The sequence below is a fragment of the Acanthochromis polyacanthus genome, chromosome 14 (assembly GCF_021347895.1).
Source record: "Acanthochromis polyacanthus isolate Apoly-LR-REF ecotype Palm Island chromosome 14, KAUST_Apoly_ChrSc, whole genome shotgun sequence".
NCBI lineage: Eukaryota > Metazoa > Chordata > Actinopteri > Pomacentridae > Acanthochromis > Acanthochromis polyacanthus.
In genome coordinates this window covers 32529482-32544524 of record NC_067126.1, presented here as the reverse complement: position 1 = coordinate 32544524, position 15043 = coordinate 32529482, and the positions used below count along the sequence as shown (strand labels likewise).

The 15043-nt window shown below is 41.2% G+C and overlaps 2 protein-coding genes across 8 annotated transcripts in view; both read left to right on the top strand.

Moving 5' to 3' along the window:
* Positions 1-9984, top strand: part of LOC110948981 (FERM, RhoGEF (ARHGEF) and pleckstrin domain protein 1 (chondrocyte-derived)) — a 61783-nt gene extending 51799 nt beyond the window's left edge. The window contains exons 17-27 of one of the 4 annotated variants that reach the window (XR_007946343.1): positions 172-253; positions 339-576; positions 687-817; positions 956-1024; positions 1943-2032; positions 2309-2391; positions 3227-3339; positions 3593-3756; positions 5387-5511; positions 6847-6954; positions 8520-8536. Coding sequence is in view for 3 of the 4 variants with exons in the window: in XM_022190772.2 (XP_022046464.2) it covers positions 172-253; positions 339-576; positions 687-817; positions 956-1024; positions 1943-2032; positions 2309-2391; positions 3227-3339; positions 3593-3756; positions 6847-6954; positions 8520-8671; positions 8773-8854 (1312 nt within the window). In the remaining variant the exon portion in view is untranslated. Of the gene's footprint in view, positions 1-171; positions 254-338; positions 577-686; positions 818-955; positions 1025-1942; positions 2033-2308; positions 2392-3226; positions 3340-3592; positions 3757-5386; positions 5631-6846; positions 6955-8519; positions 8672-8772 lie in introns of those variants that run through there. The other 3 variants (XM_022190773.2, XM_022190772.2, XM_051958659.1) reach the window with 3 other exon arrangements.
* Positions 9985-11024: 1040 nt separating this feature from the next.
* Positions 11025-15043, top strand: part of LOC110963112 (dedicator of cytokinesis protein 9-like) — an 82898-nt gene continuing 78879 nt past the window's right edge. For all 4 annotated transcript variants that reach the window (XM_051959067.1, XM_051959070.1, XM_051959065.1 and 1 more), the window contains exon 1: positions 11025-11481. In XM_051959067.1, coding sequence (XP_051815027.1) covers positions 11362-11481 — 120 coding nt within the window. In that variant the 5' untranslated portion in view covers positions 11025-11361. The remainder of the gene's footprint in view (positions 11482-15043) is intronic.

The window sequence follows — 15043 nt, the reverse complement described above, 5'->3', positions numbered from 1 at the left end:
AATGCAAAGCAATTAGAAAGATTTATCGAAAACCTGTGCTTTAAGTCTTAATTTGAAGAAGATACTGATTTTGCCAGTCCAAATCTGAACTTTCCAAATAGAACAAATATGACTCCTACAATAAATCCACAACAATTCATCGTTAAACCTGCTGATGTTTTTCTATCTCAGGGAAGGACGCTCCAATGCGCACATTAAAGGAGACTACCAACGCATTGGAGATGTCATGTTGAAGAACCTTCAAGGTTTGAAGGTGAGGTGTGAGTTTATGTGAACGTTTCATTCATTTTTAATTGCATTAATGCATCACTACTCACATGTCACAACTGCTTCTGCAGCCGCTGACAACAAACCTGAACAAGCAGTCAGAAGTTCTGCTGGAGCTGGAGAAGGCGTGCAAAGCGTCCCGCAAGCTGGAGGGTCTCTGCAGGGACTTTGAGCTGCAAAAGGTCTGCTACATCCCCCTCAACGTCTTCATCCTGCGGCCTCTGCACCGCCTCATTCACTACAAGCAGATCCTGGAGCGTCTGTGCAAACACTATCCAGCTACTCACGTGGACTTCAGGGACTGCAGAGGTACTGCGCTCAGGCCAGAGTTCACAGAAGCACATTTAGGTTTTTCTATAACAGCAAAAATGGTTTTCCTGTGGACTTTCCATGACCTCTTACCTATGGTTGGTCTGCAGCTGCTCTGGCGGACGTGTCTGAGGTGGTGGAGCAGCTCCAGGGAAGCCTGATCAAGATGGAGAACTTCCAAAAGCTGCTGGAGCTTAAGAAGGATTTGATGGGCGTTGACAATCTTGTTGCTCCTGGTCGGGTGAGTTGAAATGTCACAGGGAAAATATTTTGATTGTTTAACTGTCCCCACATCTGCAGTATATTAAACTGAATTAAAACCAGACTCCATATACAGTACAGTGTCTATAGAATGATATGTTTCTTTTTTTTTTCACAGGAGTTCATCAGGTTAGGCTGCCTCAGCAAACTGTCGGGAAAAGGCCTACAGCAACGAATGTTTTTCCTGGTAACACCCCACTTTCTTCAGTTTATGCCACTAATCTAATTATTTAGCCGAGTGATCTCAGCAGAAAAACAAGCCTGCTTTTATCCTCTCCAGCTATGCTTTACTCAGATGGTGTTGGCAGACGAAGTCCAAATGCAAAAGTTGTTGTAGCGAAGAAGAACACTTTTTTTGTTTTGAACTTCAAACATGTTTTTGGATTTATTGGTTATATATTAGAAACATGTAAATGGAAATTGGGATAAGACAGTGTAATATGTTACTCTCTCTTGCGGTGCGTTATTGACACACTGGTGCAAAATATCTCTTGTTGTAAAATCCATTCGCTTTTAATGTATTTCCATGATTTTACTGGCAACATGACTACTCGTGGTGGTGCAAATCACATAGATGATTAGAAAAGAAAGTCACAACAGGTAAGTTGCTGGCAGCTGGGAGGAAAGCAGATCAAAATGAACTGAGATGGCACATTGTTAAAATTGAATGATGATAATGCAGAAACACTCACACCACACTACAGTAAATACATACAGAATTCCCACTCTTTGCCTTTTTAGAGGAGTTTTTCTTCTTTGGCTACACAGATAGTTTGATGTATCGTAGATTAATGTCTTGCAAGGATTACGAGTATGATGTCTTGATAGTTTTCTATCATTAGGTACTCTGGAATTCTTATCTCTATCGTGTATGGTGCAGCATTACAATTAGAATAGTTATCATTTCTTTGTGGTTTTCTGGCTTTGACATTTTTCTACTGCATTGTTGAAGTTTCTGATTTAACCATACAGTTTTAAAGGCATGTTTGTGCCTGGTTAAAATTCTGTTTTATTAGTAATATGAACAGCATGCAGACTCACTGTCATTTGTATTACAGAGTGTTTATTTAAGCTGTAATTTTTTTCTGTTTCTGTCTGCCGATAGTTTAATGACGTCATTTTGTACACAAGTCGAGGGATGACGCCGACCAATCAGTTCAAAGTGCACGGGCAGCTGCCACTCCACGGCATGACAGTAAGTGTTGTGTCTCAATCAGCTGTCACCACGCTATCATTAGTGGAAATAAGCTGCCTTAAACACAGAAAAACCGAGGCCTTTTCAACATCTTCCTCAACACACAGTCATCACACAGACTTTCAGGACAGCTACACATGTCCCTCTCTTCTCTCCCGTTTCCTTTTCATCCTCACTCACTCTCCTTCTCTGCCTCTCTTGTCTATTTTGGTTCTTGCTGTCCTAGATACCGCCGCTCTCTAATGTATTTTCTGTGTCTCTGTGTTCCTCTTGCAGATCAGAGAGAGTGAGGATGAGTGGGGTGTTCCTCACGCCTTCACGCTGGTTGGACAACGACAGTCTGTGGTGGTGGCTGCAAGGTAAGACCGCTGGTTGTCAGGACAGAGACGTCTTGGACATGAAGTTAACCCAAAGTGGCTATGTGCGCTTTTTTTTACTCATTTGAATTCACGTTTAGGTTTCAAAAATACAAAGGAATACTTACATTAATGGAGAAAGGTGTAATTTGGGCTTAACTTTTACAGTTACAGTGTCAAGAAGTCACTAAAATCTCTGTAAACAACGTCGTCTTGTCCAGCTACCTTCCTCCAGAGGAGAGAGGAAAAGAGTTGATTTAAAAAAAGAGCGTTCATATGTTCATCTAGGTCACTTTTAGTTACAGTGAGCTCACAGCAATTAAGCTTTATGGGCAGAGTGTGACTGATTTGAGGTCTGACTGCTCTCTTAGACTGCACTGAATCTACTGCTTTACCCTCAGGTTGCATTATGAGAGGAGGACGGCTGAAAAAATGCTGCAAGCGGTTGCATATTTTGGGGAATTATATCTGTTTACCCTGAGAAAAGATGCTGCCAGTAGAGGATGGTGAATAAAGGAGAAGCAAACACAGTGTTTATCAGTCATTAAGTGTAAGATCTCTATCAGCAAGAGTAAATGTAATTTAATAAATCAACTTTAATATTTCTGTTTTCCATTTGTCGAAGGGATGTACTACGCTCTGCCTTCAAACTAACATTTTGCTGATTCATTTTCCATCAATAAGCAGATGGTGTCTCAGTGTTGATTAAAGGAAAACTTGGCAGGACACTCGGACTTACCAAGATCAGACTTGTGATATTCTTGTTAGCACCATTCTCTCACCCTGCTGCGACTTGTGTCTCTTGTGCTCAGCGTTTTATCCGTTTGTGTGCTTTTAGTTCATTAACAGAGATGGAGAAGTGGATGGAAGACATAAAGATGGCGATAGAAATGGCCAAAACCAGCAACGGGCCTTCATCTGACCTGCTGACCACCAACCTGACGGACAACAGTAAGTTACAGCATAAACATACAGCCGAGTGTGAAAAGTTTACTTTGTCCGTTGTCCAACAAAATGTGGAAAAAGAAGCAGCGAAAAACAGTAACTGTCAGAAAGTACATATGAGTAAAATCCACACCGACTGAAATCCCAGATGCACTTTTTTGTTTTTGTGAGTGATCTGACACTGTCTGTGTTTTAGCGCCTTTCTCCCCCCCATCATCCTGCTCATTGTCTAGCAGTAACAACCTCCTGACTTTCCCAGAATGCCTGGAGGACTCCTCGGTGGAGGCAGAGTCCGAGGACGACATGACAGCTCCGCACACCTCGCTGGAGAGGCCCGCCCCTCACCGTGGTAACACCATGGTGCACGTGTGCTGGCACAGGAACACCAGTGTGTCCATGGTGGACTTTAGCATAGCTGTGGAGGTATCGGCCAAACCTCAGACCTGCCCCCCTCCTGCCTCGCTGTTTTCTTTCTCCGTTTCTCAGTCTGTGCTGTATCTGAATGCACTTTGATGACCTCTCAGTGGGAACAGTATCCTCCTGTGCTGCACTGAAACTCAACTGTTTTATGCACAATTTTCGTGTGCGTAGTTTTACTACTGATTCGGTGGTTCACGATAGACATATTTTTGAAAGATATAAGCTAACGAACTTTCATTATTTATTTTTCTGAGTAAAAGTTCACGGTACTTTTATTGTGAAAGTCAAATGGATAAACCTAAGTTTAAAAACAGCAAATAATAGTACATTTAGGTGGTTTTAAATCAAATCTTTCAAGTTCGTAGTGACAACATTTAGGGAAGAATCCCTTTAAAGGTGCATTGTGAAGTTTTTTGTAAAGAAAAAGTTATGTCCACACCAGCAAAAATACATTGTGTATCCTTGACTTCTTACAAATATGCTGGAATGTATTTTTCTCCACATAAAAGGTTTACAAAGCAGATATTTAAACCCATTTTTAGCAGATTTTTTAGCCACTTTCCAGCAGCAGAACTAAGTCCATTAAATTAAAATTGCAAACTTGTCTTCAAACAGTTACGTATTTACACATTCCGCAGTTACAGAGCAAATTTACTCTTAATTTGGATGAATTCACTCTTCTTGTAGCTCTGATTTTGCCTCTATTAGCTCCTAAAAGAAACACCTGGCCCTTTAAATGCTAAATGCTGTCTAATTCTTGATGCTGAGCAGGCTGTGTACTGTGGCTTTTTATAGTTTTTTGCTGATAAATGATGGCAGTGAACCTAAACAGTAAAGTTGCACTTGGGTAGACAGCGAATTAGTGAATTACTTCTAAAATGATTGATTAGAGCTGCTTTATTATGTTTTAATTGTGCCTTCTTTGCACTATTTCCTCACATTGCAAAGTTAGCACCACCCACTGTCAATCAGCAGAATAGCATGAAACCAATGATATGGCTCCCTTGTGCTGCTGCTAGAGGAGAAAAACTCCACAGGGCACCTTTGAACTGATTTATTGCTTTAAAATCTTTCAAAATCCACAGATCTTCAGTTTGAAATTGTTCAAAGCTTAAAATGGGCTTTGGGAATCTTTCATCAGTCATTGTTACAGTTTTTTTCTCTGTATTTACAGCCTCAGTGGGGTTACTGTTCCCATTTTCCCCTCCTGTGGCTCAGTGGCCAGCGTGATGTCCTGATCTAAAACTGTGGCTTTCTTGTGTGGTTCTGTCCTTTTTCTCCCTTCCTGGCACTTAAAGTCTATAAATAGAGAGAGCAGTACGTAGATGTGCTAAACGTCCTCATCTCACTTTAACAGACTTTTTTTTTCTGTTTTTTTTGGGGGGGGACGTAGCTGCGTCCTGATCTAGTTCTGCTCTTGCTCTGTAGTTGTAACGATGTCCTCTTCACAGCCTTGCCTGGACACTCCGTCGACCTGCGTGTTAACCCCTGTCACTGCATGCTTGTGTTTCACCTACTCAGTCTCTGTGTTTCTGTCCCTCCTTCCCTCCCTGTCTGTTTTTTTCCTCCTTCTCTCTCTGTCTTTCTCTTTCTTTCTCTTCTCCCCATACGTCTGTGCATTCCTCCGCGGTAGAGGAGCCTAGTCCAGTCAGTGAGAATAAGGGGCCCCCGAGTGGCCAGGGACCAGTGCCTCTGTCTGTTATCTGCTGGTACCGTGTTCAGAGCCTCTCCTTTAGTGAATCCTGCAGGAGTCTAGAGGTAAAGGAGCCAGGCAGACAGGAGAGGCCCTGTGTATGTGTTCACTTCAACTGCACCACAGGAGGCACATTTAATAGAGCAAAAAAATGGAGTTACAGTTACAGCAATGCCTCATACTGACATATTGATTGGCTTTATAGAGACTGAAGATCCAAAATTACATATATGGTGATAATTAAACACACTATAGTGCAGTGGGGCCAAAATAAGAAACAAGTTGTTCAAGTCTCAGTTATTCTTTTAAAGCAGTGATTCCCAGCTGTGCATGCAGTTGTCAGGGAGAATATGTTCAGATAAAAGATAGCAATAAATAACAACATGCCCACACATTTGTCTTTAAGACAAAATAAAGACACAAATGCTTAAAAATGGTGTGAAGTCTACAGTATCTTTACTGTGTTCATTTTCATATCTACAGTGGCAGCATCTGAACACTGCATCCGTGTAAAGCATAGATGGCAAAATCACTTTCAAACATGATAAATTCATTTTTAGCTCCAGTTAGGAATAGAAAGTACAGAATCAGAAAAGAGATGGTGCACATGCATATCAGCAAATTATTTTCTTTATTGCACAATATTCACTGGTGTATATATAGATATATAGAAATAGTTTTTAAGATTTGGTTCCCACATATTCAAATTTGCCAGAAGTCAAAGGTTGAACGGTTTTTACATTCTGTAATAATTCCTTCTTTTCTTAATGCCTAATGTGATTTCATTATAAAGTTGTCCTCTGTCTCTGCAACAACACTTCCTAAAGTTAGGATGATAGCTTTAGAAGATTGAAACTAAATAAAGCAAATGGGTATCTTTTGTTTTGTTGTTGTTGTTTTTGTCTTCAGTAAAGTGTATTTTCTGTGTGTTTCAAGCTCCGTACCACAACTCAACAAGGAAACACAGACTTTTTTTATACTAAAAACAACTGTGGAGGATACCCATTTGATCTGAACAATTCTATGCACAGAATCCGGATAAAACCGCTTCAAACATGTTAGGAATATATCTCTAAACCAGAGGAGTGATTACAGAAAACAAAACCTGTTTCATCCTTCACATGGGATTAAAGCAAATTGAAACCATTCATTTAAATTCAATCGAAGACATTTAATGATAATAAAGAGATCTGACTCATCTGTAAACTAGTAAGAGTATGTTGGACAAATAAGGCTGGGAATCATTATTTTAGAGCATAAAACACTGGAAGGATATAGTGCTTAGTAACAGTAGATTTATAGCAGTGGTAGTTAAATTATACTGGAGATCTTTCACTGTTCTGTGTTTGACTTTACACAGCTTCAGAATCAAACTTACTGTTTTTTTTTATTGTTTGTAGAATCAGCTATCAGGAAACCTACTGAGGAAGTTCAAGAACAGCAACGGCTGGCAGAAGCTCTGGGTGGTCTTCACCAACTTCAGCCTGTTTTTCTACAAGTCTCACCAGGTGATGAACAAACACACTCAAGTTCCTGCTGTTTGTCCAGTGAACATACCACCGTCCTCTCAAAGTGTTTTTTTTCCCTCCTCTGGGCTGAAAAGCATCACAGCTCAGTGTAGAATACCAAATCTGTGTGCAATATTAGAACAGAACACACTTTCCCATGCAGCTTTTCATCTCGTTTCCTAGCTCAGAAAAATATTTAGCGGTCGTCTTTGGGCTACAGATGCTCTTAAATTCAGTAGAAATCATGTATACGGTCTACAGATTTTATAGAGCAGCTGTGTGGAGCTAGAAATGGGCAGCACACTTTGTAAGTTTAAAGTTGTGGTGAGTTATGCACTCAGTTTACACTGAGGTGTACAGCAGGTTAAACATTCTTCTGATGGGGCGAGCAAGTGGCCAAGTAGCAAGAGAACACACCATGTGGGTACATATGACCTTCTCTGCATCGTCCCTGTCAGAAATATAGGGAAACGTGCAAGAAAATAAAATTTTAAGACCTACTTCACTTGAAGGTAAAATACGGCAGTTGAGCTTTGCAGTTCTTCCTGAATGCAGCTGTGAAAATGATAGAAGTGGATATAGATGCAATGCCATGAGTACGACTTCCACCAAAGATATTGTAACAATTAGCTCAGGAACACCAAAACATGTGTCCTAAAATACCATATTAGTTGCGTTTTACAGGTTTTCAGTGAGCAACTCTCTCAGTTTAAGCCAGATTTAATGGAAAACAGTCTTGAATTTCTTTTCATAATTGAACCTCTTGCAGGCCACAGACCCACAAAACGAGGATTTGTGCAGACTAATAAGTAACATAAGTATAAGATTGTTACTAAATTGTACTGTGTCAGAATCCGGATGGCCTTAATGCAGAATTTTATAAAGGTTTTATGGACATTTCATTTCAAACCTCTAGCTATGTGAAATGATTCATTTGAAGCCGTTTTACTCCTCCATCCTTTATGGGCTAAATTTTATAGAAACTGAAACCCCATTACAGATGACATATGAGCTTTACTGTGGAACGAAATAAGAATCATGTCAATTTTTCTCAGTTTTTCACTTTTTTTTTTTTTCTGTATTATATCTCAAATTATCTGTGGGAAAGGAGGGGGGGGGCTGCTGTTGGGTTAAAAACACAAGTCTGCAAGCTTAGCAAATCAAGATGCATTCAAGATATTTTCAAATCAAGAATATGGAGATTTGCAGTTTCCTAAAGTGCTCAATGGCAGTAAAAATGTGTTGATGTTGATAAATCAGTGAACATCTTTAGGTAAAGAGAAGCAGAGGAAAAAAAATCTGGTTCTTGGCAGGTTTACTGAATAAAAAGTACTTTACCGACTGGATTTTATTAACTGTTCGATCGATGAAAATGTAGTTTTTTGCCAACAGAAGTTGCGTGGGATGGAGGAGATTGGGGTGATGAGGGGTTTTTCAGTGTTGCCTTAAATATATTTTTATACTATTTTGAAATGTACACTATGTTCATGTGGCTATGTGTGAGTCACAGTGGGAAATTTTTTTACAACATGAAGCATGAACTTCTTTTTCTCACCTCTCCTCAGGATGATTATCCACTGGCCAGCCTTCCACTGCTGGGTTACTCAGTCACCATCCCCTCCGAGTCCGAAAACATCCACAAGGACTACGTCTTCAAACTGCATTTCAAGTCCCACGTCTACTATTTCCGATCAGAAAGCGAATACACTTTTGAGAGGTACTCCACCTCAACGTCCACATTTTTTTAAAAAGTTTTTGAAGTTTTGTTTGCATCTCAGATATTGAGGATTATTCTAAAAAGCTTTTCTCTGCCTGCAGGTGGATGGAGGTAATCCGCAGCGCTACAGTCCCCTCAAGTCGCGCTCGTGTCCTGAACAGCAAAGAGCCTCATCCCCACTGAGTCGGCTCACCGTGTTCCCATACGCTGTCTCCTTCGGGTGGCATCCGCCCGTCCTGTCCCCCCTCCTCCGGACTCTTTGCTTTTCTTTTCTACACATATCTGGGACATTTGTACATGTGTCCATGCACATTTGGTGCTTTTTAATGCTTTAATGGTGACATGTCCGCTGGTTTAGACTGCATCAGAGACTGCATTTTTGGCATTTTTACTCTCAACTCTGAAACCTCTTTTTAAGGATGTCATTTTATACTGTTTTCTAATGGTCTGAACCACTTCCTATATTTCTGGTTTTGCATTTTGTCATCGGTTGTTTTTACAGCAGGAACATGTTGATATAGATACACAGCATTCTTTCGTAGATGGTTCAACTATCACTGCATTGTCATAAACATTTTGTCTACTTGTTCATTTTAACTGAAAACGGCTGCTTTGAAAATCTTCTGCAACTTCAGTGCCAAACTGGTTTATATCAATGTCCTCAACTTTTTAATGCTATTTTGTTACAATGGGGATCAGGACTGTCCTCCTGTAAAATTTTAAATCATATCAAACAGGCCACCCTTTAAAGATCAGCGCTCAGTTCACGCCTGGCCCAGCACAATGTGTTATTCAAAAGAAGGAGATGAAAATATGAAATTATTTTATTGATATAACCCTAGGATTGATTACAGTGTGGCCAGGAGTAGCTGCCATCACCTCTAATGCCATTTCAAGTAAAGTAAATATTCTATTTGATGATCTTTGTTGTATGAATACTCTCAGAGAGTTTTGCGTTTCTTTTTTATATATTAACTCTGAAGTTCCCGTTCAGCTGTATGAGATAATGTGAGACATGTTCATAATCGCTGTATTATGAAGGTAAGTGTAATTGAAAGCTTTAAAGATTATGTGTGAAACAAAAATAGAAACTTTCAGTTCCAAGCGTTGTCGCCCTCACTGAACTCGGCTGCCTCCCGTATACGGATCTTTTTATGGGTCGGATTGAATGGAAATATGCATTTGACAGGGTTTTGCAGTGAAGTATATGAGATGGAAAACCTCAGTTCGGTTCAGAATTGCAATTTGTTTTCCAGATAACAGAGAGCTTTTTGGAAATGAAAGCAATAAAAAAAAAAACTTACTCAAACTTAGATGTTTGTGACTTCTGTTTTTGTTGGAGTGATTTTGAAGTGCCACTCTACAGTGTGTTTATGACTGTGACCTACAGATGGCATCATTGATCAGCAAAGTTAGTTCAGTCAAGTTGACACTATAACTCTTCTGAATCTGCATTTGAATTAGTGACAACCTCATGTCCGTTCGGAAACATGCAAAACTGTATTATAGAATGATGGCACCAGCTTATTGATGATGTCTTATTAATTACATGAAACCATATGTTTGCTTGGGTGCACAATTCTGTTTCTCTGCCTGTTTTTAGAGAGACTACTAGAAGATGACAAGTCGGAAAACCAATGAGTAATACAAAACTGCTCAGGAATTCATCTTAACTGCTACCTTATTCCGAATATAACTGTATGTGGGGAGATACACAGATATACAGATCATGAAAAATGCTCCTTTTTTTTAAAGTATGTATTTGCCACAAAACTCATTTTAAAATCCTTTTTGCAAAGGTTAAACCTGAGACCTTTAGTTGAAAGCAGCTAGACATTGCCTTGATTCTTGACAATGTTTCATAAAAATCAAAGTTTGGTTGTTTTTTCTTGAAGCTTTTGAGGATTACATGACCTGGACGACTGAATATCTACACGAACTTATTGCAGTTTTTAAAGATGTGTTTTTTATTATGGTGTGAGAAATGTCCTCTAGAATTATCGTTGCTTTTGTCATTAAATGGTAACAAATTTCAGGTTAAATGGGGAAAAAAAAGAAATCTAAGGAATAAGACAAATATGGGTTCTTATTGTAGCTAAATGTCCAGTTTGATTGACTGAACACAACCTACTTTCTCAATTATTTAAAAAAAATGCACTCACGCTTAAAATATTAAGTTTATTTGGATGCCAGAGGGTTGATAAGTTGTGACACTCCAGTGGCTTTCTCTCCACAGTTGTGATTTTTGTGGGAATAGGGAAACAGTCATTCATAGTGGAGCTGCCTGCCGTCCAAAGTCCAGGCCCAGCAGTCAGTCACAGCCCGGAGTGGGCAGGCCTTTAAGCCGGTAAGGGGCGGAGTGCGCTGAGGAGAAAACAGATTATACACCTCCTGTCTGGCGCTTGACGGACAATGAAACACTCCTCAAACGTGATACTTTACGGTGACAACAATACCACCGATGGGAGAAGGCAGAACCGTGGAATAATGCCGCGCGCGTTGATTTTGTAAGGAGCGAAAACTGAATCGAGGTGTGGGAGTGAATCAGCAGCCGCACCACAACATGAGCCAACTTCAGACTCGTGGTGCGCACTAGCGGTGGTCGGGGCGTAAAGCGATGATGGTTTTCCTCTGAAACTTTGCTGATAACAACGCGCGGGTTGGATTGATTGGATGCGAAGTGGTGCGTAATGATGGCCACTCCAGCGCATCCGGAGACCAGGAAATTTACGCGGGGTCTGGGGAAACCTGGCACCGCGGCCGAACTCAGGCAAAGTGTCTCAGAGGTGGTGAGGACGTCCGTGCTGGTTGTAAGTACACACCTTAACTCCCCCCTTCTCTTTTCCTCCCCTTCTTCTCCTCCCATGTACCACCGTGGTCAGTGTCGCCGAGTCCTTGTGGAGCAGGGAACCACCTGCGTTTATTTTTACGCACGGTTTCAAGGAAAAACAGCTGACTTTGGATTAGCTGAGGGGGAGCAAATGGGTTGTTAGGGTTTAATACTACAGGTCTTACTATGAGTGAGTGAGCCTGACCTGAAAATAGATGTAGAGTGAATGAATGAGGGTGTCTGGGAGGGAGATTTTGCAACTTTGTGGGTAGACTGTTGCATATGTATCACAAAACGTAAAAGTTTTCACAACTATCTCTTGTTTTTAGTTCATGCAGAACTTTTAAAGCACGATGTGGGTGTTGATATATTGCCATAACACTTCTACACACCTTCACTTTCATTCTCACCCTGCTGACTTTAGAACTACTGGGAGGGAAAACCTTAAGAGTGAAGCTGAGGGTCATATTATGGGTTGAGTCGCTCTGATCTACATAAAGGAAGTGATTTTGAATGAATGAATGGAGATGTGTGACTGATATACAGGTTGGAGTAAAGAGATTTTGTACTGTAAGTTGACTTTTACATACAACACAGTGTATATAGCACTCTTTTGCATGTAGTTTATCCAAAACGTTTGAGCACATCCTTATAAATTTCAAATGTGTTACCTTGATCAGAGTTGTGTAACTTGTGTCTTGTTTCCTAGAGAGTCGGTGAAGAATCAGTGCTTGTTTAAAGTCATGTGGTTTGTGCGAATGAGGGCATCACTTTTCACAGGGATGCACTGACATGACATAATACCTCCTCACCGGAGAAAAGCATGTGGCTTCAGTTTCATGCTTCAGAAACAGATGAAGTGTCCAGTGACAGTGACAAAACGCTTAATCCGACCGTCCACTTTGGTCGACAGCATTTGGGCGGCGGGGACCTGCAGTGTTAACTCCTCAGTATCAGTTTTCCACAGAGCTCGGAGAGGAAAAAGGAGTCGACCCTTTTGTTGTGACCGAGTGTGTTGGGTGTTTGGTGCTCTGTCTGATTGTTCCAGCTTTCCTGGAAGAAGTTGCTAGGCAACCGAAACGGACACCGTCCAGGTTCTCTGTCAGGGAAATGGAATCCTGAGTCAGGATCCCAGACATCCAACCACACCTTCGTATTATTTATTCATTCTCACTCTGGTGCACTGCCAGAGACGCCTGAGGGAGGAGAGCAGAAATGGATACAAGTTTGCATGTTGGGAAATCAACGTGCTTACAGAGCACTGAAGTAACTTGTAGAAACTCTGCATGTGATTCTTGCTTTGCAGTAGTTGGAGCAGGCATCCCGGGGCTGATTTGTTGATAAACACATGTGAAGCGTGGTTGCATTATATGAGCCGTAGTTATGAATGTATGGCTGTATCACTGACTGTTTGTCGAAGCTTCTCAGTGGGACAAGAATGCGTCTGCACATAAGATCGCTGTCCACGCAGTGTGTAATTAATTCCTCCATGAAACATGTAAATGCCACAGGAGGAATAGAAGGATCTGTTCCAGGGACATAAAGGGCAGATTGTGGCTGTTGTCGCCCGTTCTGGTTCAAACCATGATTGTGTTTCAGCTTAAAGGACAAAAAAGATAAAATGTTCTTAAAGGCATGGGAACCCAAACCTTCATTCAGATTATAGCATACAGTGTAACACCTACATATCAACTAGTCACACAGCAATGTCTCGGCTATATTTTGGTGTCAAGTGCGCTGTGCTGCTGCCTTCTCCTAACAATTTGTGCATTTTAGTGAAAGCTCACGCTGGTTAGAGCCTCTTTGTTTATTGTTGGAGTGGAGAGCAGAGACTTGTAATAGGCCTGAGCCCTCAGCTGAGCCATCTCTCTGTTTCTTCACACTTTAGGCCTGCTGAGAGCATTGTTAGCTCCATGATGGCTGTCATTAGGTATATTTTGCTGGTAACGCACCTCCATAAAACACAAAATACTCACCTTTCCAACTTTTCTTTGTATTGATTTCACTGAAACTGTAGAGGATGACTTTGTTGTGCGTTTTTAAAGTGTCTGCTCTAGTAATGGCATTAATGTATCAGCTGATGGGTACGTAACAAATCGATAGCAGTTGGAAATGTTTAGTTAGTGTATACAGTGTATGAAACAGCTGAGGGGCAGTTGTGTAACTGTAATCAATAGTCCTAACTGCCTGCCACCTAATGGTGATGCGCTCAGATCCTCCGTGTTCCTGCTGTGTGTCTGACCCGAGGGAGCTGTAAAACAGATGGGTGTCATTACGTGGGAGTGATGCCATTAGCTGCCCATGGTCAGCACTCATTCGCCCAGAGGGGGAAGTTGGACTCTCGCTTATTCTCTGACCAAGAACATTGACTGTCACATGTATAACTGTCACCAGAGTACGCACACTGGCACATGGCTTCATTGTTGCATCGAAGATACAGTGTCACAACAGCACAAACCAGCCTCTCCTATTGTTTTGCATGGAAAACACGCAATGCTCTCTGCTTTCGTCAGCCCTCTTGATCCACTCGACCACACCCGCACACCTCTGCTCGTTTGTCCTTTCAAAGATCTGTACGCTTTTCTCCGAAATGTGGGAATCCCAGAATTGCCCCAAGTGGGTGTGTATTTCTTAAGTATTGCAAGTGCGATGGGGATTTTTTTTTCCAATTGTAGTTTTGAACTTTTGCAAGGATACAGTCATGTTCAGTCATGCTGTTAAGCTGGATTTGTTAGTCTTGCTAGTCATCAAGTATGTGCTCGATAAATTCACCTTGGAAGACTGTTCCTCTTCAAAACGCCTGAGGGCCAAAATGTCATCCGGTTGAAAGAGAAAGGCATCTAAGAGTATTTCCAGTTACCAGCACACTACAAAGCTTCATGTGCAACACATCCCTGTTAGAGTCACCTTGTTGAACCATGAGTAGACAAGTGAGTATAAGGACTAAGCTTGATAATCATGAATCTTTTATCCCAGTCTATCAAATTCTAAGATAAGAAGGCAGTGACTCTGCTGTATCTTGTGTGTTCGGAGCAGATGCTGGCTGGCACATAGGCTGTAGCGCCGAGCCAGTCAGGAGATTACAGGGCTGTCAGGCCTAAGCAGCTTGACCTCCCTGTGTATTGCCTGATCTGTCTGTCACTACAAGGAGTGGAGGTATCCAGGCAAAAGTGTGCATAAGCTGCCTTTTGTTGCGGTGATGGTAAAAGGTTCTCTGCAAAAACACAAAACCTGTGGGGGGGTAGAGATGGGAAAGCCGATGGGTCAATAATACATGAGACTGCTTTAGTAACCAATGCACCCATTAAGAGACTCTCACTCTCCTTTGCAGGGATGAAACAGGCAAGAAAGTATGATACCATTTGGTACTAAATTCCACAATCCCTGTTAAACTTTCCAACATGTCAGTGTATTTTTGGTATGTTTAAAGAAGGAAACTCTGTGCTGTGTCACAGTTCAGGACACAGTGACCCATATGCATCTTGTACTTCTAATGCAGGTTAATACAGCGATGAAACAGGTTATAATTATTATATTATATA